Source organism: Lytechinus variegatus, chromosome 5, assembly GCF_018143015.1.
Source record: "Lytechinus variegatus isolate NC3 chromosome 5, Lvar_3.0, whole genome shotgun sequence".
Classification (NCBI taxonomy): Eukaryota; Metazoa; Echinodermata; class Echinoidea; order Temnopleuroida; family Toxopneustidae; genus Lytechinus; species Lytechinus variegatus.
In genome coordinates, this window is record NC_054744.1 from 35290308 (window position 1) to 35313662 (window position 23355).

The 23355-nt window shown below is 35.6% G+C and overlaps 1 protein-coding gene across 1 annotated transcript in view; it reads left to right on the top strand.

Moving 5' to 3' along the window:
• The first annotated feature begins 2978 nt into the window (after window positions 1–2978).
• The window catches only part of LOC121415432 (DNA polymerase subunit gamma-1-like), a 29732-nt gene continuing 9355 nt past the window's right edge, over window positions 2979–23355 (top strand). The window contains exons 1-17 of the mRNA XM_041608635.1: window positions 2979–3041; window positions 7263–7989; window positions 9058–9186; window positions 9832–10027; window positions 10687–10848; window positions 11302–11445; window positions 12063–12142; window positions 12746–12928; window positions 13612–13857; window positions 14308–14529; window positions 15637–15727; window positions 16309–16398; window positions 16994–17151; window positions 17764–17935; window positions 18942–19077; window positions 19748–19854; window positions 22899–23038. Coding sequence (XP_041464569.1) covers window positions 7301–7989; window positions 9058–9186; window positions 9832–10027; window positions 10687–10848; window positions 11302–11445; window positions 12063–12142; window positions 12746–12928; window positions 13612–13857; window positions 14308–14529; window positions 15637–15727; window positions 16309–16398; window positions 16994–17151; window positions 17764–17935; window positions 18942–19077; window positions 19748–19854; window positions 22899–23038 — 2945 coding nt within the window. The 5' untranslated portion in view covers window positions 2979–3041; window positions 7263–7300. The remainder of the gene's footprint in view (window positions 3042–7262; window positions 7990–9057; window positions 9187–9831; window positions 10028–10686; window positions 10849–11301; window positions 11446–12062; window positions 12143–12745; window positions 12929–13611; window positions 13858–14307; window positions 14530–15636; window positions 15728–16308; window positions 16399–16993; window positions 17152–17763; window positions 17936–18941; window positions 19078–19747; window positions 19855–22898; window positions 23039–23355) is intronic.

Consider the following 23355-nt stretch of genomic DNA (forward strand, 5'->3'; position numbering starts at 1 on the left):
CAATACCGTATTCGGTATAGGGTAGTTTTCCCCACTTTCTGTCATTTTTTTTTCAATTTAATTAAGGAATAATTTTAACTCTCAAAGATTTTCTTTAATCATCATTATTTCGATCAAAATATATCATCATTTATTAATATAATATTGATAACTTTATTTCAATTTCAATATCGTCAATTTCAGTGATCCGAAACTCGGTCTTCGTTCATGGGAGAGGCCATAAAGACTATTAGGGCTATAATATGCCAAGCGTGTAGAATAGATAATCATCAATTAATAAATAAATACAATTTGAGATGTCCTTAATCACGTTGATTGAATACGACGTCCAGTGTTTCCTGAAGTGATCACCTGCATGCAGTCTTCAACCACAAATAAAGGAGATTTCGTACCAGAAAAAAACATTGACAAGCAAAAAAGAAAAAACGAAAAAAAGGGACTCGTCAGGGGGGGGGGCAGTCTCCCCTCCCCTTAGGTACGCCGCGAAGCCGGAAGGGTAAGCGTGGATGAGAGGGGTAGAAACACCGTTGCTGTTCAATTTATTGTTATGAGGATGGGAAGGCAGGGGTGGCGGAACGTATTCTCGTTTGGGGGCATGTCAAATTAAAAAGAAGGGCACTTATAATTATGTCAAATCCCGTTTTCAAGTCAATATTCACCAAATACATTTCCTCGCACTCCGAGTTATTGTTTTAGGTATATAGTGGTATATGCTTCTTTTTCATGACGTCTTAAAGTGATTGCCCCCTTTCAAGGTCTGAATATGAAACATTTTCAGTCCTTGCTTACGTTCACATTAGTGGATTGGTGATGTCTGCTCTTCATGAATTCCTAAACAGTCCTTTAAATGTCTCATTTTCTGGTCTGAATATCACAAATGTTCGGCTTGCGCTTGGTGCTCGCATCAAGTGAATTCACACAAAACAAGCCTTATGAATGCCCCTCTTCTGGTCTGAATAAAAAAAAAAATCATTTCGCGCTTCGCGCACAATATTCGAGTAATGAGATACCTTTTATGTTAACGATTACAATCACTATAAAAAAGCGATTTATGTGTTTAGGTGTAATTCTAACAAAATCGGCAAGCGCATTAGATGATATGGTGAGATATGTATGCTCTTCATGAATTCCTTGAAGATAATCCTTTACATAATCCTGTTTGGGGTCAATATATATGATAAATTTCAGCTCGCGCATTAATTGTTTGTTTAATGAGACAGGTACGTATCATGATGACATACATTTGCTTAAATGTTTCTTTATAGGTCTGAATAAAGAAAAAAGTTTGCCCTTCACGCTCGCATTATTTGAAACAAAACAAATGTCATCTACGTTTTTGTTAATAGAAAGATATAGGCCTGTAACAAGAAGGCAATATGACAAACGATTCGACAAGACAGTGTTATTGAGTTGATACAAACACAAATGTGTTCTGAATAAATAAACTCTTGTTGACGCTGAAACGGCTAATATATCGGGGCGTAATTTTTGTTAACGATTCTTATCTCGCATATTTTCTTTTATATATTTCTATTCCTTTCTAAGTTCCGACATTTAAATTACCAATTCTTTCTTCCCCGGCCTATATAGCACGTTTTCTATGATGCGAAAGTCGAGAATATTGGCCACTCACTGTCGCCCAATGCCCTTGGTCCTTGTTCCGTCGCCCTATAATAGATCAACACACTCTGAAACAAATTAATCAAATTGATTGTACTTCAGTTTAATCGGTTTTGTCACAGTTTCTGCTATCATAATTAGGTTTGAACAGATATTCTTTGCGCTGATGTGGTTTACGGTACACCATGTGGAGTGTTATAGAAACAGTGGATAGAAGAAGAGAAGAAATGGATAGACGAGAAAGTGGAGATTTGAGAGTAGAGCATTCTTTCTTGAAATGTAGTCCTGAAAAGGACTGCGTAAACCAGAAGGAATTGATGAGTGAGAACAGCTTGAGTAGTAGAGCTGATGAGGAGATGCTGGCTTGAGTCGGTGAGTAGAGGATGATGAGTAGTAGAGAGACTCGAAGTTTCGGACAAGTTGACTGTCCGTCTTCAGGAGACGGACTCCTGAAGCCTGGGGGGCCACTTACATTGACGAGTAGATACCATGCGCGACCAAGAAAAACACGTAAAAATAAGGATGTCTTTTTCGGCACGTTCCGTACCACGGTACGTAACGTAATAAGGGTGTCAAAAACACAAAAATAATGAAAAAAGGGTATTTATTTCGATAGGAAAATTACGTGATTAGGGTCGAATTTGCGGGGGTTATAAAACAAAATTAAAATGTTTTATAATGTCCTTTTTGCCCCAACACTTCGTGTTTGAGTCCGATTTGCGCGAGGTGTAGAAAGTGGGGTCGTACTAAACCAAATTAGGTAAAGCCGACGACCGAAGCGGGACCCGTAACAATAAAACATTCCTGTACTTGTTTAGGGGTTCATTTCAGGGAATATTTCACACGCCAATACTTGTTAAGGGGTGCATTTTCAGAATATGGAAATTACGTGTTTAGGGTGCTTGCTTTTCGAGACCCTATGGTCGCGCATGGTATCCACTCGTGAATGGATGCCCCCCCGGGTCCTGAACCTGTCCGACTAGTCAGCAAGGGTCAATCGCGGGGTCAAACATATTTAGGGTATGTTTTTTCCAATGAAGTTTTTTTTTTTTAAAGACTAGCCAAAGCTAGGTGCTTTTTTCACCAAGCTTTTTCCCCGGGGTCATTCTGACGACAACTTTCTTACGGGCCAAAATAATAATACCAGCAAAAAAACTTGTTTAGGGGTTATTTTGCATACAGACAAAAAAAAATCTTTTAGTGGGTGTTTGGACATTATTTGGTCAAGCATGTGTACAGCAATGCAATTGACTGCCCCCCCGGAAGAATAGTTCTCATATGGGCCCATAGAGATAATGGGCCCTGGACATGCTGGATATGGGATCGAGGAATTTAGATAGTAATTTAGATTTTTATTTGTGTGCTGTAAGACACCTTTAGCGCGCTCTAGTTGAAAAGGATCGCGGTCATTCCTGAATACGGTGAGAAATGCGTCTGTTTTCTAAATTATAGAAATCTCTTTTAAAATATTTGCATGAATATTTATAGACTTAAACGTTTTTCCAAATTTGTGTGGATGTATGGAGGTTTAGAAAGCTTTATAAAGTGGTCGCCTGCATGCAGAAACGTCTTAACCCTGGCCAGGCAGCGGCCGCAGGGAGCTCCGGACCGGCCCGCAAGGGCCAAGGCGTGCCGTAGCCCAAGCTTTGGCTTTGCGGGCCGGGGTGATATTCTGAAAACGTTCCTATCTTTACTTTGTTCTTATCTTTTATGTTATCTCACTGAGTCTAAGAAGACGCTCGGCTAAAATCCTTGCAAATGGGTATTGTGAAAATCTTTTTAATGCATTCTTATCTCTGTTAGGAGAACTTAGGACTGCCCCCTTCTTCAAGTTCGACAACACACCCAGGCCATGAGCAGAGATGCCGGCAAGACAAAGATAGGGAGTTAGGTGAAAATGCCACTTTCAGAATTTGTATCTGTCTGTGCACCCATGTATAAAACAAATGTGAAGCCATTAAAGGAGGGGGAAAAACCCTATAGAAACCTATACCATGAGAAACATTGAAGTTTTATGAAAAAAATGATGTATAATCATGATAATTCAAGGACATGCTTTGCCCCGCATAGCAGCGCATTGCACTTTTAAAAAAAGTATTATACAGTCCCATTTATTGCATTTTGTGTAAGTTATGAAAATCTACTTTTTGCTGTAAAAAATCTGCACATTCTCCCATTTAAAGAGAAATATCTCAATATTTGATATCATGAGTTGATTTACACACCATTCTTTTTCTTATTTCACAAGCTTTCCAATGGTACCAAATTTGTTGGGATTCCTTCAAGATTTCATTAAGCAACTGTCTCCCAACTCAAACAAGATTTTAATTTTCTTTTTGACAGAATAAAACTCTGCATATTTCCCCCTGTAAATTGGAATATCTCTGTCAATATATCAGACAATGAGTTGATAGAGGCATCATTATTTTCTTATTTCACAAGCTTTCCAATGATATCAAATTTGTTGGGATTCTTCAAGATTTCAAAAAGTCACTGAACTCCCTAACAAAGACCAGCTATGTGTGAGATTTTCTGTGAATCTGAGTGAGATCACAGACATTGTGTAGGCCTACAATGACAATGTATGGAGATAGGCTGTGATAGTTGCATGAGACAGAGATTTGAGGGGATGAACAAGAGTCCAAAATGCTTGAGTCTCACGCATAGTGCATGAGACTTGGTAGCTCTGCATGAGGCATGACATGCATGTCCCATTTTTAAAATAAATGCACTTTATTTTTTTTGGCAGTTTTATATCATATTCATAGAAGCTGCATGTACACTGTTTCTGGCGCATTGCACGAATTAGGCATTTATACGCAATGACTGATTCTATTGTTTTGAGACACGTGCACAAAGTAAAGAAAGAAAGAAAAGAAAAAGCTGGTACGAATAAAGAATAAAATATGAAGAAAGAAATTAAGTAGGTATTAAAGTAAGAAGACAGATAAGGGTCAAAATGAAGCAGAAATAAATAAAAAATGAAAGGAACAAAGCAGAAAATAAAGAAATAAGCAGTAAACAAAAGAGGCAAGCAAAAAGAACTTAAAAAGAATGAATAAAAGAAGGAAAATGGAGAAAGAAATAGAACGATTATCAGTGATAAAGTGAAGAAGAAAAAAAATGAACAAAAAAATAAAGAAAAGAAAATAATAAAAGAACAAAATAAAAAGATTGAAAAGGAGAAGATAAATGAATAAGGAACCAAAAAAGAAAAAAAAGTTAGAAAAAACAAATAAAATAAAATAAGAAAGAAAGAAAGAGAAAAAAGGGAATAAAAATGTAAAAAGTGAAGGAAGAGAGAAAAAAGGAAAATGAAACAAAGAAAGATGAGAGAGAAAAAAATGAAAGGAAAGTTAATGCAACAATAAAGACTACAGAAAGACAAAGGAAAGAAAGGTAGATACAAAGAAAGAAATAAAAAGAACAAAAAAGGGAAAATAAAAAGTCAGGGAAAAGAAAAAAAAAAAAAATTATAATGGAAAGAATAAAGAAAAAAATTAATAGAGAAATAAAGTAAAGAAAGAGAGTAAATGAAGAATGAATGAAAAAAGAATGAGTGAAATAAAAATGAAAGAAACTAAATAAGACAAAAACTAGTGTTAGAAAGCAGAAATAAAAAAAAATGAAAGAACAAACGAACAAATGAAATAAAAAACAAAATGAAAAGAAAAAATTAAAGATTAAGGGAAAGAAGAAAAAGAAAATGAATGAATAAAAAAGAAAAGCATATATAAAGATGAGAGAATGAAAGAAAAAAAAATAAGGAAGAAATAAATAGATTACTTAAAAGTGAAGGAAGAAAGACAGAAAAAGGAAAAAAGAAATAAAAGGAAAGAAAAAGAAAAGCAGAAATAAAGACATAGTTAAGAAAAATAAAGGGAAAAAATAAAAGAAGAAAAATGAAGAATAAATCAAACAAAGCAAAGAAAAATGAGAAATAAATTAAAAAGATTCAAACAGAATAAAAGGAGAACAAACAAGATAGAACTTCTCCTTTTTTGGAGAGTCCAGTTTGTGATGATTTGTTGTATAACAGTTGTTTCATTTGTGAAAGCCTCTGGGCGAACGTATGAGATGAATAGCGATTGATGCCTGTTGCAGCCTGTCACGTGACCAAAAGGTCACGAATGGTCATACATCAATTGTGAAAGGGGCTGTTTGTTCTTACAGGACATTTTTTATTTTCTTTGATATCTTCTGCTGCAGTATGCTGCAACAGAGAAAACAGAAATAAAGTGAATTTGGGGCCTGCATACTCTAGATTTTGAGAATTCAATTAAGAGAAAAAAAATTATTGTTTTGTATCTGAGCTTGTTATGAGCTTGATTTTTTACTTCATTTTGTGTGTACTGTGTGATCAAAGAAAAAAGTCCACACAACCTGGGAACAATGCACTTCATTTTTTCTCTATCATTGAATCTTTACAATGATAGTACAATTTATGTATTCACTACATTTGATATAAATCAATTTGCACAATAAAATAAAAGTCACAAGGTCTACATAAAATGTATAAACTGAATCAAACTAAGTGGTCGTGGCTTGAACCACCGTAGCTGCAGAACTAATATTTTAAAGATTGTTCAATTTGTAATGTTTTTAACCAAGGTTAAGATTTTGAAAAGTCATAACGTAGTATGTGGACCTAGTTCATGAAACTTAGATATACATGTAATGGTAATCAAGTATTACTGAACATTCTGCCTGACTTTCAGGTCACATGACCAAGGTCAAAGCCAAAGGTCATTTAGGGTCAATGAACCTAGACCATGTTGGGGGAATCAATATCGAAATCTGGACCAAGGTTAAGCTTTGGAAATGTTGTCATAACTATATTGACCTAATTCATGAAACTTAGACATAAGGGTAATGGTGTATCACTGAAGATCTTGCTTGAGTTTCAGGTCACATTACCAAGGTCAAAGGTCACTTTAGGGTCAATGAACTTTGGCCATGTTGGGGGAATTTGTGGAATTGTAATATCTCGAAAATTTTGTGGATCTAGTTCATGAAACTTTGACTTAAGAGCAATTGAACAACCTTGAACATCCTGTGCAAGTTTCAGGTCACATGACCAAGGTCAAAGGTCATTTAGGGTCAATAGCAGCATGCATAGCAGCAATGAAAACACTGCTGCTATATTGAATCGTGTAATGCAGGTGAGAGTGCCAGAGGCATTCCACTTGTTATTCAATTTCAATTCAATTCAATTCAATTTATTGTTTAACCATCAAATACAAAAACAATACAAACAAATTAACAACAATGAAGGGAAATTACAATGATGGTAAGGTGACCCTGGAGAAGCAAGGCTTATAAAAGGGGCCACCAGATAACATATGTATCAACAAAATCTTTTGATTTACAAAAGAGAAGCAAATTTGTTTGATATATTTTTTACTCATGTCGGACCAGTAAATTTTCTATTTCTGAAAAGTTACTGGCCCGACAGCAATTTTTACTGGACTGGAACTATTGGACTGGTGCCAGTGTTGCACACTGCTAAATAAATGTATGTATTTAGAATACAGAAAAGATATTTCTGACTGACTTGCGCTAAAGAGTATTTTGTGGCATTATACAATATACACTGCCATGGTTTTATTTGTGTTTTCTTTCTACCTTTTTTAATTCACTAGGGATGAACAGATAATGACAAACCCCTTGTCAGCAACAGATGCTTCAGCTGCCAGGTTTGCCCTTCATCATCAACATGTCTATTGTGGGAAACAGTTGTAAGAAATCAATGGTTAATACAGTATGCACTTTCTGCAGATCGATCCATTACAGGCATCTCTATTGCTCGCCCAATGCTGTGTTGCTTAGGAAAATACTACCAAAGTTAAATGGATCCACAGGTTCATTACCATTGTCAACAACGTCTGTCAGAAAACACTTGCCCAGTGATGGCAGTGCAAGTTCCAAACAAGTGGAATCGTATTCATCATCATCATCACCATCATCATCGACACCAGCTGATTCGCCATCAGACTCCTCCCAATTGAGAATGAATGCAATCAACATTCAGATGCTTTCAAAAGAGCTTCATCAGCAGATATTCAACTTCCAGCGCAGGAAGGCTTCAAGCAGGTCAAAGGTCAAAGAGGTTGTGGAATCCATTGATGATGAGCTCTTGGAGAAAACCAAGCAACATCTTCAGAAGCATGGGCTGTGGGGAAAAGAAGGTTCCGTCTTACAGGATGTTGATTTCAAACTTCCAAGACTCTTTGGTAGTAGCATTGATGAGCATTTCCAGATTCTTGCCAACAAGCAGAGTGTTTCCTATCTTGACATGGCTCAGGAACTTGCAGAAACACTCCCTCCTCCCATGCCTGAAGACTGGATTTTCAAAGAAGGATGGACAAAGTGAGTGTTTTATGAAGTACATGTAATGTTATTTCAACCATAAAAAAGAACATAAAATGGAGATAGACGCTTAAAAGCTTGTTGAGGTTAAGGCACCAATTATTTGTTTTGATTTTGTTGCTACATGTAGTTCTTCTACTGAGGCCTGTTTTCATTTTAAGTCTTTCAATTACCATTTTAATTACATGCCAAGACTACAGTCATTTAGGCTGGGCTCATGCAAGTTAAAGGGGAATCCAACCCAAATAAAAACTTGTTTTTATAAGGAAAAGAAAAATCAGACAAGTTGATTGGTGGAAGTTTGAACAATATTGGACAAACAACAAGAAAATTATGAATTTTTAAAAGTTGTAAATATTGGTAATCACTATACCCATGGAGACTTCAAATTGGCCGCATATGGGATGTGATAGTGATGTAAGGCAAGGACTACTCTTCCATGTACTCCAATACACATTATGGCTAAAATGTCATTTTTCCCAAAAGTTTTATTTCAAATTATATTTTTCTTTCACGAGGACATAAAACAATATACTCCCTGGGTTATATTTAGATTACTGCCCCAGGGGAATGGGTACTTAGGAGAAAACCACAAATCCCTGATAATAAAGTACATGGCCTATGGGGAAAGTTGTCCTTGCCCCTTGTCATAATTTACTTACTCAGTTGCCAATTTGAAATCTACATAGTATTAGTGATCTCAATTTTAAAGCAGCTATAACTTCCTTATTGCTTGTCCGATTTCTTTCAAACTTTCACCATTCTGTTTAATTTATTTTTCTCCTTCCCAACACAACTTTTATGACCAAGGCTGGATTCCCCTTTAAATATTAGTGATGAATTATTTTTCCTTCTATTCTGATTTTCCTTGACTTTCTAGTTAGGCCTTGAGGCAGTTTTATAATAGGAAGGAGTGTAGTCTCTTTATGGGTAATTCAATTCAGGGTCCCATGGTGATGTTTATGGTCTGAAAAAGGCATAAAGTGATAAGATGGACTTGACAAGTATTTTAAAATTACTAGATATACATGAACACCAAAATATTTCCCACATTTTTGTCACGACTAGGTATGTTGAAAATGAGACACCTGTTCCTGCTGATTTTCCAGAAGACCAAAGTCTTGTCTTTGACATGGAGTGTTGCGTTGCTGAAGGCAATTATCCTACATTGGCTGTAGCAGTTTCAACAAGTGCATGGTAAAATGAAGAGCACACAATTATAAAGTGAGGATTAAGTAGGGAATGAAATCTGATTTCTTCTTTACTTTCTCTCATAAAGCATTTATTTTGAGATTTAGTATGAAAATGTGACTTTTCACTCCTAATTTCACACATGAATCTTCAATCATCATTGTAATATTGATTGCAATCGGTCTTTAGAATCATCAGACCTTTCACATGCTCACTCGAAAACTGATTTGAATTCAAATTCCCGAGTGAAGACGGTATGTGTCCTTGGTCGATCAAAGCACTGCATCGCAAATACAAAGTATGATGAGTGCATGACAATTGTATTATCTACGGAAGTGCTTGAACGGTCAATTAAGCTCTTCACCAAAAAGATGTTTTTGCAGTCAAGCCTTTCACACCCAGAATTCGTACTGTAATTTGAGTGAAACTTAACTGGAATTCACCTCCGAAGTAGAATTTGACTTTGTGATGGTGATTAGAATTTGTGATTCTAATCATGATCTAGTTTGGTTTCATACGGGCTAAATATTCGTCATTAACCTTATTTTTCACTGGAATCATCATTCAAATTACGATTTTTTTTATTGTGTGAAAGGGTAGTATATGATGCTATACATAGGAGTTACTTTTGTTTTTTATCGTTTTCACCAGGTATTCATGGTGTAGTCCTCGACTGATTGAAGATCATCTTTCCCTATCTCAGAAGATGACCCTTCCAGATCTCATTCCTTTAGAGACTAAGAAAGGCTCTATTAAACCACCCAGTAAGAAATGGACAGAGAGATTGATAGTTGGACATAATGTGAGCTTTGACAGAAGCTTTATCAAAGAACAGTATCTCTTGCAGGTTAGAGACAAATTGTTACACTCAAGACCATTCTCTCTGTAAGGTACCCTGTCATTATAAATTATCACATTCCATCATAGACAAAACAATTGAGAATGCACGAAAGCCACTATGAAAAGACACAAAGTACTTCTAGAGTGGGATTCTTGCTAATAGATGCAGCACAGACTTTTTACAGGGTACCAAAATGCTCTCACCTGTTCTCTTTATTTACCCCCTTTTCTCTTCCATTCTCTAAATAACACTGGAACAACAAAATCTATGCTGTAAAACTATCACACTGAAGATTCTTTTATGTTGTTGTCAGAGTATTTGAAATGCCTGGAAAAAGACCTTGCACCTCACTGGAATGCAATGTTTATTTTGTCCAGAAATTACAAATTTTATACAAGAGTAATATGGCACATATGTACAACAGTTGGATGATTATTTTTATTTGATTCTGTTGAATTTTTCTTAGATTGTTGCCACAACTGTCATTTAGAGTAATTTGTTCAGTTAGAAAGGTTTTGAAACTTTACTTGTGTTAAAAGAATTGATAATGAAAAATTTTCATTATCATAAAGTTGTATGTGAACTTGTTCTTACTTTGAGTCTATTGTAAAATGATTACACTTCTCCTACGTTGTATTCATTAAACATGTCTGATTTCTTGCCAGGGTACAAAGACTCGTTTCCTGGACACTCTGAGCCTTCATATGTGTGTATCAGGTCAGACGACCCTCCAGAGGGCGCTGTGGCAGGTCAATGAAAGAGGGGGAGGGCGTACTGCTGCACCCTGGATCCAGAAAAAGCACAATAAGAAATCCTTTGGGACTCCAGTAAGTTTTTTTTTAGTGATTTTAGTGATTACAATGGTAATGGTGGAAGTCTGATAATCTTTTATTAATGATTGCGTTATTTCAATCTGGGGAGCATTTCACCAAAGGACTTGTCTGACTTTTTATCCAACAGTTCCCATAGAAACTGTGCTTCTCAGCCAGTCAAAATGAAGAAAAGTTGGCAGATCGGACGACAAATTTTGACAAATTGCTCTCCAGAATACCCTCGTAATGTAGAATCTAGCTTCTTTGAAGCAAGAGTACATCTCAAGAAAAAATCAAGCAAGGTAAATCCATTTCAGGACAAAAAATGTCAATATTTGTTTAACAAATTAATGATAATCTGTATATATATATGTATGTATATATATATATATATATATATATATATATATATATATGCATTTCAGTTGGATCTATAATAACATATGAATTCAATAATTTGGTATACAGGCCACTGCATGGTTAGCAGAAAGCAGTCCTAACAATCTAGCGGATGTATACAGACTGTATAATGAAGATGGCAGACTACTTGATAAGAGCAAGAGGGACACCTTTGTCACTGGGAGCATGACTGATATTCGATCAGATTTTCAGGTGATTATATTTAACACTCGTTATCAATATCAAATGTCAAACTTTACAAAGCACATTCATGCATCCAAAGAGATTTCATTCAATAAATTAATGTTTTTTCTGTTTGAAATTATCAAAGATGTTCAATGTTCCCTTACTGTGACTTTTTTTTAAGAGTAAAACCTTGTTTTACTTTGAAATATGTTTGTTTAAACATTTATCACTTTCCCCTTTGTATATGAATATGAATGATTTTTTATAAAGCATGTTAAAAAATAGTGAGGGGTCAAATTTGCCCCACCAATGAAACAAAGACAACAAAAAAGATATGGGGATAGGAATTATTACAAAATCAAGTGATCTGAAAGAAAAAAGAGGGGAAAAATTTGCTTTATTTTCTACAGAATTCATTGAACTCCTAATTAAACTTAGACTTGCAGACAGGGTGTAGCAAAGAGAAAATGTTATTTAGGCTTATGTAAGTTTCCATGAGATCACCAATACTCCACCTACTCTCAGCAAGTTCATGTTCTTTTTTCCATTCCAAATGTGATATAAATATACTTCAACAGATTTGTCTGGTTCTTGTAGTCTCTCCAAATATGTATTTCATTTGTTTTAATTTTATTCTTGAATAGTCTCTAATGACATACTGTGCTCAAGATGTTGCTGCAACACACCAGATTATCAGCAAGCTTCTTCCTATGTTTCTTGAAAGGTAAATAGGTATACCACTGCAGGACTAGAAAATGAGTTTCAATACAAAAATCATTTAGGAAAGCATGATCTTGTACATCCATTTAAATTTGTATATTTATCCAAGACTTTAAGGAATTCAAACCTGTCCCAGTATATTGTTGGTATTCAAGGTAAGCTCAAGAATAATGCTAAGTCATCAAAATTGCGATTCCCTGAAAGGAAATTGTGTTATAGCAGCACATGAAGACCAGAAAAATGTTGAAAGTTCATGCAGGTCAAAGGTCACTTGTGAACAGCATCCCAAGAGAGTGTTGTGGGTTCAAATCCCAGCCCCAGGTCCCAGCCTTGGTGTAACTTCCGTCAGCAAGAAATTGGTCTACATTGTGCTCCACTCAACCCAGGTGAGGGAAATGGGTACCTGGCAGGAATTAATTCCTAGAAATACTTGTGCATTGTAATGTCGCTAGGCTAAAGTTAGGTTATTATATCTAGGTCTTATTGAAGCGCATAGATCTAGAGATGTTATATCTTGTGAGTGATACAAGAATTGTTTATTATTATTGTTGTTGTTTTTATTATTATTATTATTATTAATGTATTTCTGTGAAATGGCATTTTCCAGGTTCCCTCACCCTGTAACCTTTGCAGCCATGTTAGAGATGGGACAGGCTTACCTGCCTATCAATCAGAACTGGGACAGATACCTGAGAGATGCCCAGGAGACCTATGACAACCTGCAACAAGAGATGAAGCAATCATTGATGCACATTGCCAATGATGCTTGCAACATGCTACATCAGGATAAGTGAGTCATCCTTTATAGATAAAGTCTTTGAGACTTGCAGCATATGTCCTCAAGACATGTGGACTACAGGAGGTATTCTGACAATTAAACCAAACTGAACTAAACTAGAATTTTAAAAAACATTTCTATGGAATGCTGGGCTTCATAATATTTCATCAATATTCATGGCAACTATAATGTATAAATGAATTTATTAAAATTTATAACATTTTTGTATGTTTCTATTTGCATTTCGCAACTTAAATTTTTTGGTTAATTTTTTTTGCAGCGGGATAAGTATTGTTGATTGGTGAATGAGTGGGCAACTGGCAGTCCATAAACTTGTATTTTAGGTTAACCCAGTTTGGTTATTTCATATATGTAGATTTTGATATTGCTTTTTTTATCACTTGCTTTATTGTTACCGTATATCTAGGAGACACCAAAAGTCGAAATTCATATTTACCCTTTATTGCTAGAATCGTCTTGAGATTACATAGAAAATATGATTTAATAATTTTAGGATTACCAAACGCCATTATCGTCACTACCAAAGGCTTAATATCACCTCTTGGCATGTATTCTTTGTTTGATCAAGCACATTCTGCATCTATTCATGAGAAGTAAGAAAAGTTTTGTTACTTATCATTTGAAAGTTCTGGATAAAGCAAAAGCAAAATGCATTTTTTGTGTAATTGATGCAGGTACCGTGAAGACCCATGGCTCTGGGAATTAGATTGGTCAGTGGATGATTACAGGCTCAGGAAGACCATCCCTCATTCAGAAAGAACAAAGAAGAAAGATAAACAGGAGGAATGTTCCAGGGAGAAAGAAGTGAAAGATGAAGAGGAAGAAAGTGAGGAAGATGCAGAAGAGACTTGCGTTGGTGATGTACTAAAGACGGCAGAAAGGATTCCCAAAGTAAATCAGCATATGACTGGATATCCTGTGTAAGTGGTAGGGAAGTGCACAACTGAGTGCAAGATATTTTTTCATTCAGAAGAATAGGTAATTTTGCAAATCTGGTATTTGCTCTTGCAACATTTGCTCTTGTCGTAATATTTCAGAAAACATGGTGATAGTATTTTGGGATTTGGGTTCAAAATTAATATGAGAATTAGGATTATCATAGTTGGTTTTTATGTTGGGTTTTATGTTCAACTCCTAGTGCAGATTTTCCATGATGAATTATCATAGGTAGCATATGTTATGTACCGTAAATGGTTTGCTTTCTCAAGCCCTTCTGGAATGGCTGACCTTAATGCAGTGAGGCTTGAAGAGTTAATGCTTCATCATTGAGTTCTACATCAACAATTATTGAAAAATGTTCTGACATACTGTTGACCCATCTTCCTAACCTCACAGTTTGATGTTATTTACTATCATTGTCTTCATTGCAGTTGGTTCCGAGAGCTATGCCCCAAGAAGTCTCATGCTGACTGGTCTCCTGGACCTTCTCTGATCAGCTCACAGACTAGGATCACTCCCAAGCTCCTGCGTCTTACGTGGGATGGGTATCCATTACACTACACCAGTAAGCATGGGTGGGGCTACTTGGTGCCTGGCAGACCAGAGAGTAAATATCAACCCAGAACTGACCCTGGACCCTCCTTCCCTTTGAAGTGAGTGTGATAGAATTGATCTGTAATCAGCACCCTGTAATCTAAACCTTAGCGAGTGACCATGAGACTAATTTCTATGATTGATTGCATTGATTATTGTGTATGATCAATCTTAAGATTAAGCCCCAAAATCAATTGCTAAGCCTTGTGCTGTGGGGTCCAGGGCCCTGTCTTACAAAGCATTACGATTGATTCGATCAATCTCAAGTATTTGGAAATCCATCAATTTCATAATTTCTTCTTTAGGAAATTTGTTCAATGTCCTTTGAAAAAAAAAAAGCATACTGAATTGTCAAGAAAATAGTGAATGTATGAATGTCATTTCTAGCAAATATTTTGAACAAACATGTATTTTAGATGTTGACGTTGCTGGCCGTCCATAGTTGATGGGATCAATCGCAACTTTTTGTAAGATGGGCTTCAGAACTGACCTGATTGGAAAATGATAGTGTATGCATATGTATCAAATTGATGTTTTATTTTACTTTAAAAATGAAATGGTTTGAAACATTGCATTCTCAATCTGACGTAGGGTTTTCTTCATTCTTCAAATTGAGTGTGATATGTAAATCAATTTGTGTTATATAAGCTCTTATTTTTCTGTGAAGGAGATATACCCATGCACTGATGGAATGATAATAGACGGAAGAAAACATTATTTATGATAAACTTGGAACATTGAGTTTCCATAACACACAAAGGGTAATGTTCCAGTCTGTGGATAGTTGTATGCATCCTCTCCTCAGTTAGTTGACTGACATATATGATCTCATCCAATCACATGCAATCATTTCAATAGCTTATAACGTATGTCAGTGGCAATCACTGTCAAAGACACTTCATTGTGATTGATTGATTGATATAGGAGCGCCTGGGCGTTGTGGCGTGCGCCTGTAATCCAAGCTGTGGGGAAGTTACAAATTGATGCAGAGGTTCGAGGTTTGAGCCCTGGTCACGTCTTTCGGACGGTGACATTAAAGGTCGGTCCCAGACGTAAATAATCATATCTGATTGATACACGTCTGACAAAACTCAAATACACACACACACACCTTACAAGGTGGATATGTGCGCAATATAAATGCCCTATATTATTATCTCCTATAGGAGTCTGCAAGACATGATGTCTTCCCAGACTGATAATGTTTCCAGTGATGACATTGCTGATGAAATTACTGCAAAGGGAATTACTTCCAAGGTATGACTCAGTTTGGGGTAGTAAAATGATTTTTAAAAATGACTTATATATGAAGGTAAATGTTACTAATACTAGATTATTAATATACATGTATTCATTAAACAATAATATCCATTATCCATTATCCAAGACCAAAACATAAATCTACTGAGATTTTCTTATCTTTTCCTTGTCAAAATTGAACTTGAAATACAAAGAAGTAATATATTTTATCATCCTTTAATAATACGTTTACCTCACTATGCTTCGATGCAACAATAAGTTTGCTGGCATATTTACATCTACTCTTCTCTCAGTAATGAATATATTATATGATATATAAGTGCAATTTGTTATTAAATCCACACTACTTCAGAATAATTTGTGAAGAAAATTATTTTGTTAGTATATATTTATCCTTCACCATACACCTATCCATAGCAGAGACAAATGAATATTGTGATGGCTATGGCTCAATTCTGTTTTAGCATGCTTAAACATATTCTCTGAACATCTTTTATTGGTACTTTTTAATCCCGGAAGGATTTTACTTGAATTAGAGGAGATATTGTTTCATATATTATTGTATGTTTGTTATTTAGACATCAAGATCACCTCCAAGTCATAGTGGAAGACTTCCTGTCAAAGACATCAACATTCCAGGATGCTGGTTCTACAAACTACCTCACAAGGTTTAAGTTATTTCACTCCTATATTGGGTCACTTTAAGTACAATTTTGAAAGTAGATGTAAGAGTTTAGTTCAGCAGCTTATTTTCACCCTGATATCTATTTAACAGCAACATCGTTACTGTAGCTAAAAATCACAGATTGTTTTTAGGCTCTACATGGTTGACCATAGATTTGTTTGTTCTTCAAGCCTGATCATATTTGATCACTATATTGTGGAGCACTATAACATGTAGAGATGTAGAGCAGGGACCACTATGCTATTGAAATGATTAGGATTGCTCTTAGTTTGATATGGGTAATCCCCTTCTAGAGTATGTGGGGTCGTCTGATAAGTGGGACTGTTTCATTTCATGTTACAATCAATCAAACAGTTGATATTTATTGTGCATCACTTGCATTTGACCTTTAAGTTTGGTATGATTGCGCAGTGTTATGCAACCGGCTGGTAGGGCCCCATAATTTTTGCTCATTATAAAATCAATCTTTCAACTCTTTTAGATAACAGCTACTGATATTTTGTAAAAGAAAGGCTTCTTGTTCTTGATATTTTGGGGCTTGTCTGGAGAGGCTTAACAAGATGTTGTATATTATATAGGATGGAGCAGAGTTCAATGTGGGTAATCCCCTCGCTAAGGACTTCTTGAACAAGGTAGAGGATGGAACCCTGGGATCTGGGGGCGGGGCTCAGGCCAACAGGATCCTGGAAATCAACAAGTTCATCTCATTCTGGAGGAATGCACAGAAGAGGATTAGGTAACAGAAACAGTTCTATATTCTTGTCATTAACCCAAATTGAGACCCCTAGAATGGTTACCCCATCTGTGTTTAGCTGTTCTAAGTCTTGTTAAAGCTACAGAGAAGAGTTGAGCAAACAATGATTTCCTGAGAAAGTATTTGAAATCAAGTTTAATTGGGACCATATTATGCCAAATCTTGATATGTATGTTAATATTCATCTCACTCTGTGAAATCATGAAATCTAAGCTAGATAATGACCACACTTGAGCTTACCAACACAGATTAGCACATGTGGGACAGTATATTATTGCTTAAGAAAAGACCCAACACCTGGCTGGAATGCCATTTCTCAATCACACATTTTCTACCAGAATTGGCAAATATTTTCATTTATACAAATACATTTATATGAACATTTTTTCATTTGATAGGATTCTGATTGAGCTCATTTTCAGATCGTTGCCACAACAGGCGTTTATGATTAATCTGTCTTGAGGGCTTTATCTGTGGTGCAGTAGGTATCCAGATACTCTTTTAATCAAGGAGTGAATGCTGTTAGCAAAAATTGAATGAGCATTGCCTTTCCCTTCTGATTATCCATGAACCATACTGTTAATTAATATTTAGTTCTCAGATGGTTGTAGGCCTTGAAAGAGGTGATCTACCACTTTCAGTTCGGAGGAATCCTGATTATGATGATGATGGTTTCTACGGAGCTATCATTCCAAGGGTCATCACTGCAGGAACAGTTACTAGGAGAGCTGTAGAACCAACATGGTTGACTGCCAGTAATGCTCGAGTAAGTTCACTTAATTATGCAAAGCATTTATTTTTGTTTTGGCATTTAGAATGGATATTTAGTTTTCAGTGGTCTCATTTTAAGTTTATCTGTGTACTTTCCCTGCAATGCATGCTTACTGATATTGATTGAATGCTGTAAAAGGTTTGGAAAAGTCACGTAGATCAACTTTCACTGACTTCACCACATTTGGAATTTCACATTAACTTTCTTATTGCCCTCTGTCTTTAAAGCAACTTGTCAAAAAGTCTGCCATGTCTTATAGCAGGAATCCCGCTATAAGGATGTTATTTGTCTTTTCATTGCGGCCTTCTTGCCGTCTCCATTGTTTGTTTTTTTGGGTTATTGTGATATTATTTGTAATGAAAAGCTTCTGGCAGGATTCCTGCGAAAAAGATGCAGCTCTGACTTTCGACAAGGTGCCTATAAATTTGAATTCCTGCTGAATGATATGATCAAAAGCAAAGATACTACAAGGGGAAGATGGGACACTTGAGCGATTATTTGAAACGCTCGATAAATGCTCATGGGGAAGGGCACCCACTAGCGTTGAGTAAGTAAAGCACAGCACAACGGCACATGCTGTGTATAAAACATGGGGAAAATGAGAGAAGGGATTTTGGAGATGGCACAAGGGCAGCGTATGGGAATAATTCCACCTTTCATAACCCAGAAAACTCTGAAATATATTCATCTCTTATTGGAGCAAAAACATTTGAAGAAAAAAATCTTTAAATGTAAAAATTATATATTCATTCAACCCTTCACTATTTCTCTCATATGATTTGTACACAATTATATATACGCAAAGGTAAAAAAGGTTATTACATTTTCTTACTCAACGCTGTCAGGCGCTCTTCCCTAACGTTTCATTGCGTGCTCTATGTACTGTCCGATCTTCCCCTTGTATTATCTTTTTCCAAAGTGACTCAGACTTAAGATATGTTGCATCTCAATGAATCTTAAATCTTACTGACATTGTTTTTCTGAATGTCATTCATTGTAGACTGATCGAGTAGGGAGTGAGTTGAAGTCCATGGTCCAGTGTCCTCCGGGATATCATTTTGTAGGTGCAGACGTTGACTCTCAAGAACTCTGGATAGCAGCACTCCTTGGAGATAAAACATTTGCTGGTTTCCATGGTAATCTATTTCCAAATATTTGATGATTAGCTTGTCCTTCCCACTTAAGTGACAATTTCTATCTGAACAAATGTTATAAATGATTCTTTATTTTGTGGTGATAATGAGAGAAATATTTTCACGTGCAAAGTCAATGTAGTGCCTAGTGCCGATACGACGGTTTGGTTGAACGCGCGCATTGAAATCGCGGTCAGTCAAAACATTATATCACTCAATACAGTACACGTTTCCAATGGTATTTGTGCATTTTATTAAAAATTTGTATGGCATCACTGTGAAAATCCTGTCATATCTCAGAAAATAAAATAAATTGCTGCCTAAGAATTAGGTTATGAATAAAGTAGGACTTGTACTTTTTATTTTCTGCAAAGATCTCAAACTTGATTTTTTAAAACCAAAATTGACTGATACGACGGTTTGGATGACCGCCGACAATATGCTTGCATTGAAAGTAAGCATTCTCTGGCAAGTTGGATACCTCTTTGAATTCAAATTCAAGTTCTAAATACGTGCCTTTGATTGGATGAGAAAAAAATGTCCTAAACGATGTGAGTGGGTAAAATATGGATTTTATAACCTATTAAAAATTGAGTTGGTTTATCTATGGATGAGTAGCTGTGCACTGTAGATGAATATTATCTCAGTGTTTCGTCAATTTGTTTGTATTCAGGTTGTACAGCATTTAGTTGGATGATGTTACAAGGGAAGAAGAGCGAAGGCACAGACATGCATAGTATGACTGCTTCAACTGTTGGTATCAGCAGAGATCATGCTAAGGTAAGGCTCTGTTCATATTAGGATATTATCTTAAGAAGGTACAGACATGCATAGTATGACTGCTTTGACTGTCGGTAACAGCAGAGATCATGCTAAGGTAAGGCTCTGTTCATATGAGGATATTATCTTGTAAAAAGAAGGCGGCACAGACATGCATAGGGCCATGCGTTTTAAGTTGGGCCCGCAAATAGGTGGTATCGTTACATTTGCACGACAAGCACAGAAATAATTAATGGTATAAAACTTGAAATACATGTGCTACATGGGTATATTTGGTATCATATTAAAGGGAATCTTTATACCAATTACTTAAAAGAAAAAGAAATACTTGAGATTACTTCGTTTACCAGTAATTAGCAATTATGTAACATCAATTGGCCATTTTTGCATGGTGGTAGACGAGGGGAGCATAAATTTTCATTTCATTAAGAAACTAAATGTGTAACATCACAGTACCTAAATATGTAATAGTTTTGGGGATCACTAGCTTATTCTTGAATCATAAGTGGGTCAAATTTGAACTTTTAAGTTTAAAGGGTACCTAATTAAGCTAATTAGTATAATTAATTGATGTAAAACATGAAATTAACATGATTGAAATTGTGACTGTCTGATGTATAGGAAATGAGAGATAAAATACAGTTGTGGGTTACACCTTGAATAAAATTTAGAAGCTGCATAAATTTCAAAAACAAAAGCACAAACTAATTAAAGGCTTCAGAGATAAATCAATCTATTGTTTTAATAATTATGACCTCATGGTTTCAATATTGACAGCGTAGACTGATAGTGATAACTTTATGTCAGAATCTTCAGATTACTCTGGTAACATAATAGATATAAATACACCTTTTATGCAATTTTAATTAATGAAAACTAGTTTGTTGCAATAAAGTCCTCATCTGATTCTATTTACTTTTTTCTTAATGTTACATCACATTGCTTCTATAAATCAGTAAATGACACATATTTGGCTGGCACAAGTGTTCAGAGAATATTTTTCCAAATTATAAAAAAAAATAAACAAAAAACTACTTGAGAATGAAACTGGTACAAAGATTAAACTAAACAGAGGCAAATGTACCCATAGAAATATGTTCTGTGCATTGACATTCAATTGATCCAGTACCAAGAGACCATGTCCTGCAGAATGTTGAGCAAGAGGGTATATTTAAAATATAACACTCTAAAATAACATAATCAAAGTATTTTTGCCAGGTGTCTGGATTATTTATAACTTGTCAGTTGTTTTGTTCACACTAATTTTAAATAAGCTAAAGCAGTAATGAGAACTTTTCATTGTGCATTCACATTTTCCTATATTTATATGTTAAACCCGACTCTCAGTTGTCAACATGTGGTCCACCGGTCTTTGAGCCAAGAGGTGACAAACCCCACAATTTGAGTCAAATGAAATCATTTTTTATTCATAATAACCACAGCAAATATAATATACTGGTTAGTGTTTGCAAGTGTATTTATGCAACTAAAGGCAAGACTAATTAATATTTTAGGGGTAAATCAAGCATTGATACATATTTACCCGCAAAAATTGTGATGTGAAATTTGGTCTTAAAAGATGATTGCGCCCAGTTATTTTGGTAAAGTTATCCCCAACAAGTTATATATCACTGGAAAGGTCTCACTCTAAAGAGTTGAAATATGTATGTTATTTCCCTACAGGGTGTAAAGTTTATCTGATTCTCAGATTTATTGGGAAGTATGTTTTTTTCACAGTTTTCCACATATTTTGACCTTTAACTTTTTATGACATTACCCTATGCCTTTTCTGATTGCATTTTTGAATTCCTCAGACAATTTCCTTTCAGAATATATATACTTTTATGGGTAAAGGATGTCAAACATAAGAAAAAAATATAATTGTATAAAATGGTGCGATTTTCGAGGAAAATTTGAGTTGTAACGGAAATGGGCCCAACTCAAAACGCATGGCCATAGTATGACTGCTTCAACTGTTGGTATCAGCAGAGATCATGCTAAGGTAAGGCTCTGTTCATATTAGGATATTATCTTGTAAAAAGAAGAAGGCACAGACATGCATAGTATGACTGCTTCGACTGTTGGTATCAGCAGAGATCATGCTAAGGTAAGGCTCTGTTCATATGAGGATATTATCTTGTAAAAAGAAGAAGGCACAGACATGCATAGTATGACTGCTTCAACTGTTGGCATCAGCAGAGATCATGCTAAGGTAAGGCTCTGTTCATATGAGGATATTATCTTGTAAAAAGAAGAAGGCACAGACATGCATAGTATGACTGCTTCAACTGTTGGTATCAGCAGAGATCATGCTAAGGTAAGGCTCTGTTCATATTAGGATATTATCTTGTAAAAAGAAGAAGGCACAGACATGCATATTATGACTGCTTCAACTGTTGGTATCAGCAGAGTTCATGCTAAGGTAAGGCTCTGTTCATACTACGATATTATCTTGCTAAAAGAAGAAGGCACAGAACTGCATAGTATGACTGCTTCGACTGTTGGTATCAGCAGAGATCATGCTAAGGTAAGGCTCTGTTCATATGAGGATATTATCTTGTAAAAAGAAGAAGAGTGGAGGAGAGGGTGTGTGTGTGCGCTGGTGTACAGATGGGGCCCTCAAAAACGTTTCGTCCAAGAAAAATAAGGGAAAAGAAGGGCGGTGAGGGAGGGACAGGTGTATATACTCTGTCAATATTAATCACAAAATTAGAGTTTCATTATAAAAAGCTCAAACTGTTTGCTTGCTTGTGACTTTTAAGAAATTTTGCCACACACGCATTGTTTGGCCTCCATCAAAATTGTTTGGGCCCATTGCGCCACTCCATTTGTGTATAATACAAGTTCTTGATCACATTCTCACCCCCCCCCCCCCCGAAAAAAAAATTGATTACTCTTTTAATTTTCTTGTTTTCAAAGTGATTTGCCACTATGTTAATTTTGGCCACACCACCTTCAAAATAATCAGGCAGCATTTGCTTTCATAAAATGTACAGAACAAAGAGCTAAGTAACACCATGTGTTGTATATTTTATGATGCCAAGGTCATCAACTATGGTCGTATCTATGGAGCAGGAGAGAAGTTTGCCCTGAGGCTCTTAATCCAGTTCAATCACAGGCTAACTCAGGATGAAGCTCGGCAGAAAGCAAGGGATATCTACATAGCAACCAAAGGAAGAAGACTGTGAGTTCACTCTTCCATGTTTTCTTAGATGTTGATAATAAATAACAATGATCAATATTAAAACATAGAAGCGATCATAATATTGTCAGAACATGAGTAAAATAAAGCAATTTACAATATAAGTTAAAAGAATACAATTATTTTGTTATTACATGAAGCTCTTGTATGTTCATGATTTGGTGCTCTCTTGCATGTGGCACTTAATATGTAAATCAAACTTCTGTCTATGTTTTCTATCTACACAAATGCAGATGTTGCATTATCACTGTTTGAATTTGGTTCTATTATTCAGTTCTGATTATGATATCGTACATGTT